At 41.6% G+C, this 940-nt stretch overlaps 1 protein-coding gene across 1 annotated transcript; it reads left to right on the forward strand.

Annotated features, from left to right (window-relative positions):
- Positions 1–382: 382 nt before the first annotated feature.
- On the forward strand, positions 383–908 carry LOC107735710 (protogenin A-like; the record flags this gene model as incomplete). The annotated part of the gene is made up of 2 exons (XM_016547306.1): positions 383–516; positions 607–908. Coding segments are annotated over 2 exons (436 nt in total), but the record flags the coding sequence as incomplete, so codon positions are not given.
- Positions 909–940: the final 32 nt, after the last annotated feature.

Raw genomic sequence — 940 nt, forward strand, 5'->3', positions numbered from 1 at the left:
TCATTCTAATATGCTGATTTATTATCAGTGTTGAAAACAGTTGTGCTGCTTAATTTTTTTGGAACGTGATACTTTGTTCAGAATTTTTTGATGAATAAAAAGTTAAAAAGAACAGCATGTATTCGAAATACAAATCTAAAAATGATTTTCTAACAATTTACAGTGTCTTTACTATCACTTTTTCTCAATTTAACACATCCTTGCTGAATAAATGTGTTAAAAAAAGAAAGAAAGAAATATAAACTGGCTTGAAACTTTTGAACGGTAGTGTATATTGTTATATATCATATGTTATATATTATATATATTGTATAAGTGTGTATATTGTCACTTTCTGAATATCTAAATTGTATTAAGTGAATGTTTGCATGTGTCTATCCAGAATCACAGTGCTGCCCAGCGGCGTTTTACAGATTCAGGGAGTCGAACAGGCTGATGCTGGGAGTTACCGCTGTGTGGCGACTAATATAGCCAGCCGCCGCAGGAGCGCCGAGGCCGAGCTAACCGTGACCGCAGGTCTAGATCTAGATCATAAGAGTAGTATTTATGCATACTACCGTATGTATACGTGTCATTTTCATTCACTCTCTTTATACTTCTCAACAGCTCCATCTCCCAGAGTTCCTCAAAGGCCTCGTATTACCGCCGGTCCGCAGAATCTGACCGTGGCGGTTCACAGCACGGCTCTGCTGGAGTGCATGGCGACCGGAAATCCTCGCCCGCTGATCTCATGGAGCCGCGCCGACCATAAATCCATTGACGTTCACAAAACAAAGGTTCTTGGCAATGGAAACCTGCTCATAGCCGACGTGAAACCCCAGCACGCTGGGAACTACTTTTGCCGCGCAACTACGCCGGGAACCAGAAACTACACGATTGCAGCCGCTAATATAACTGTGCTAGGTAGAGTAAGTGAACACAGGGTTTCTGCGGGTCTTAA

Source organism: Sinocyclocheilus rhinocerous, unplaced genomic scaffold, assembly GCF_001515625.1.
Source record: "Sinocyclocheilus rhinocerous isolate Xijiao unplaced genomic scaffold, SAMN03320098_v1.1 C36249226, whole genome shotgun sequence".
Taxonomy (NCBI): Eukaryota; Metazoa; Chordata; class Actinopteri; order Cypriniformes; family Cyprinidae; genus Sinocyclocheilus; species Sinocyclocheilus rhinocerous.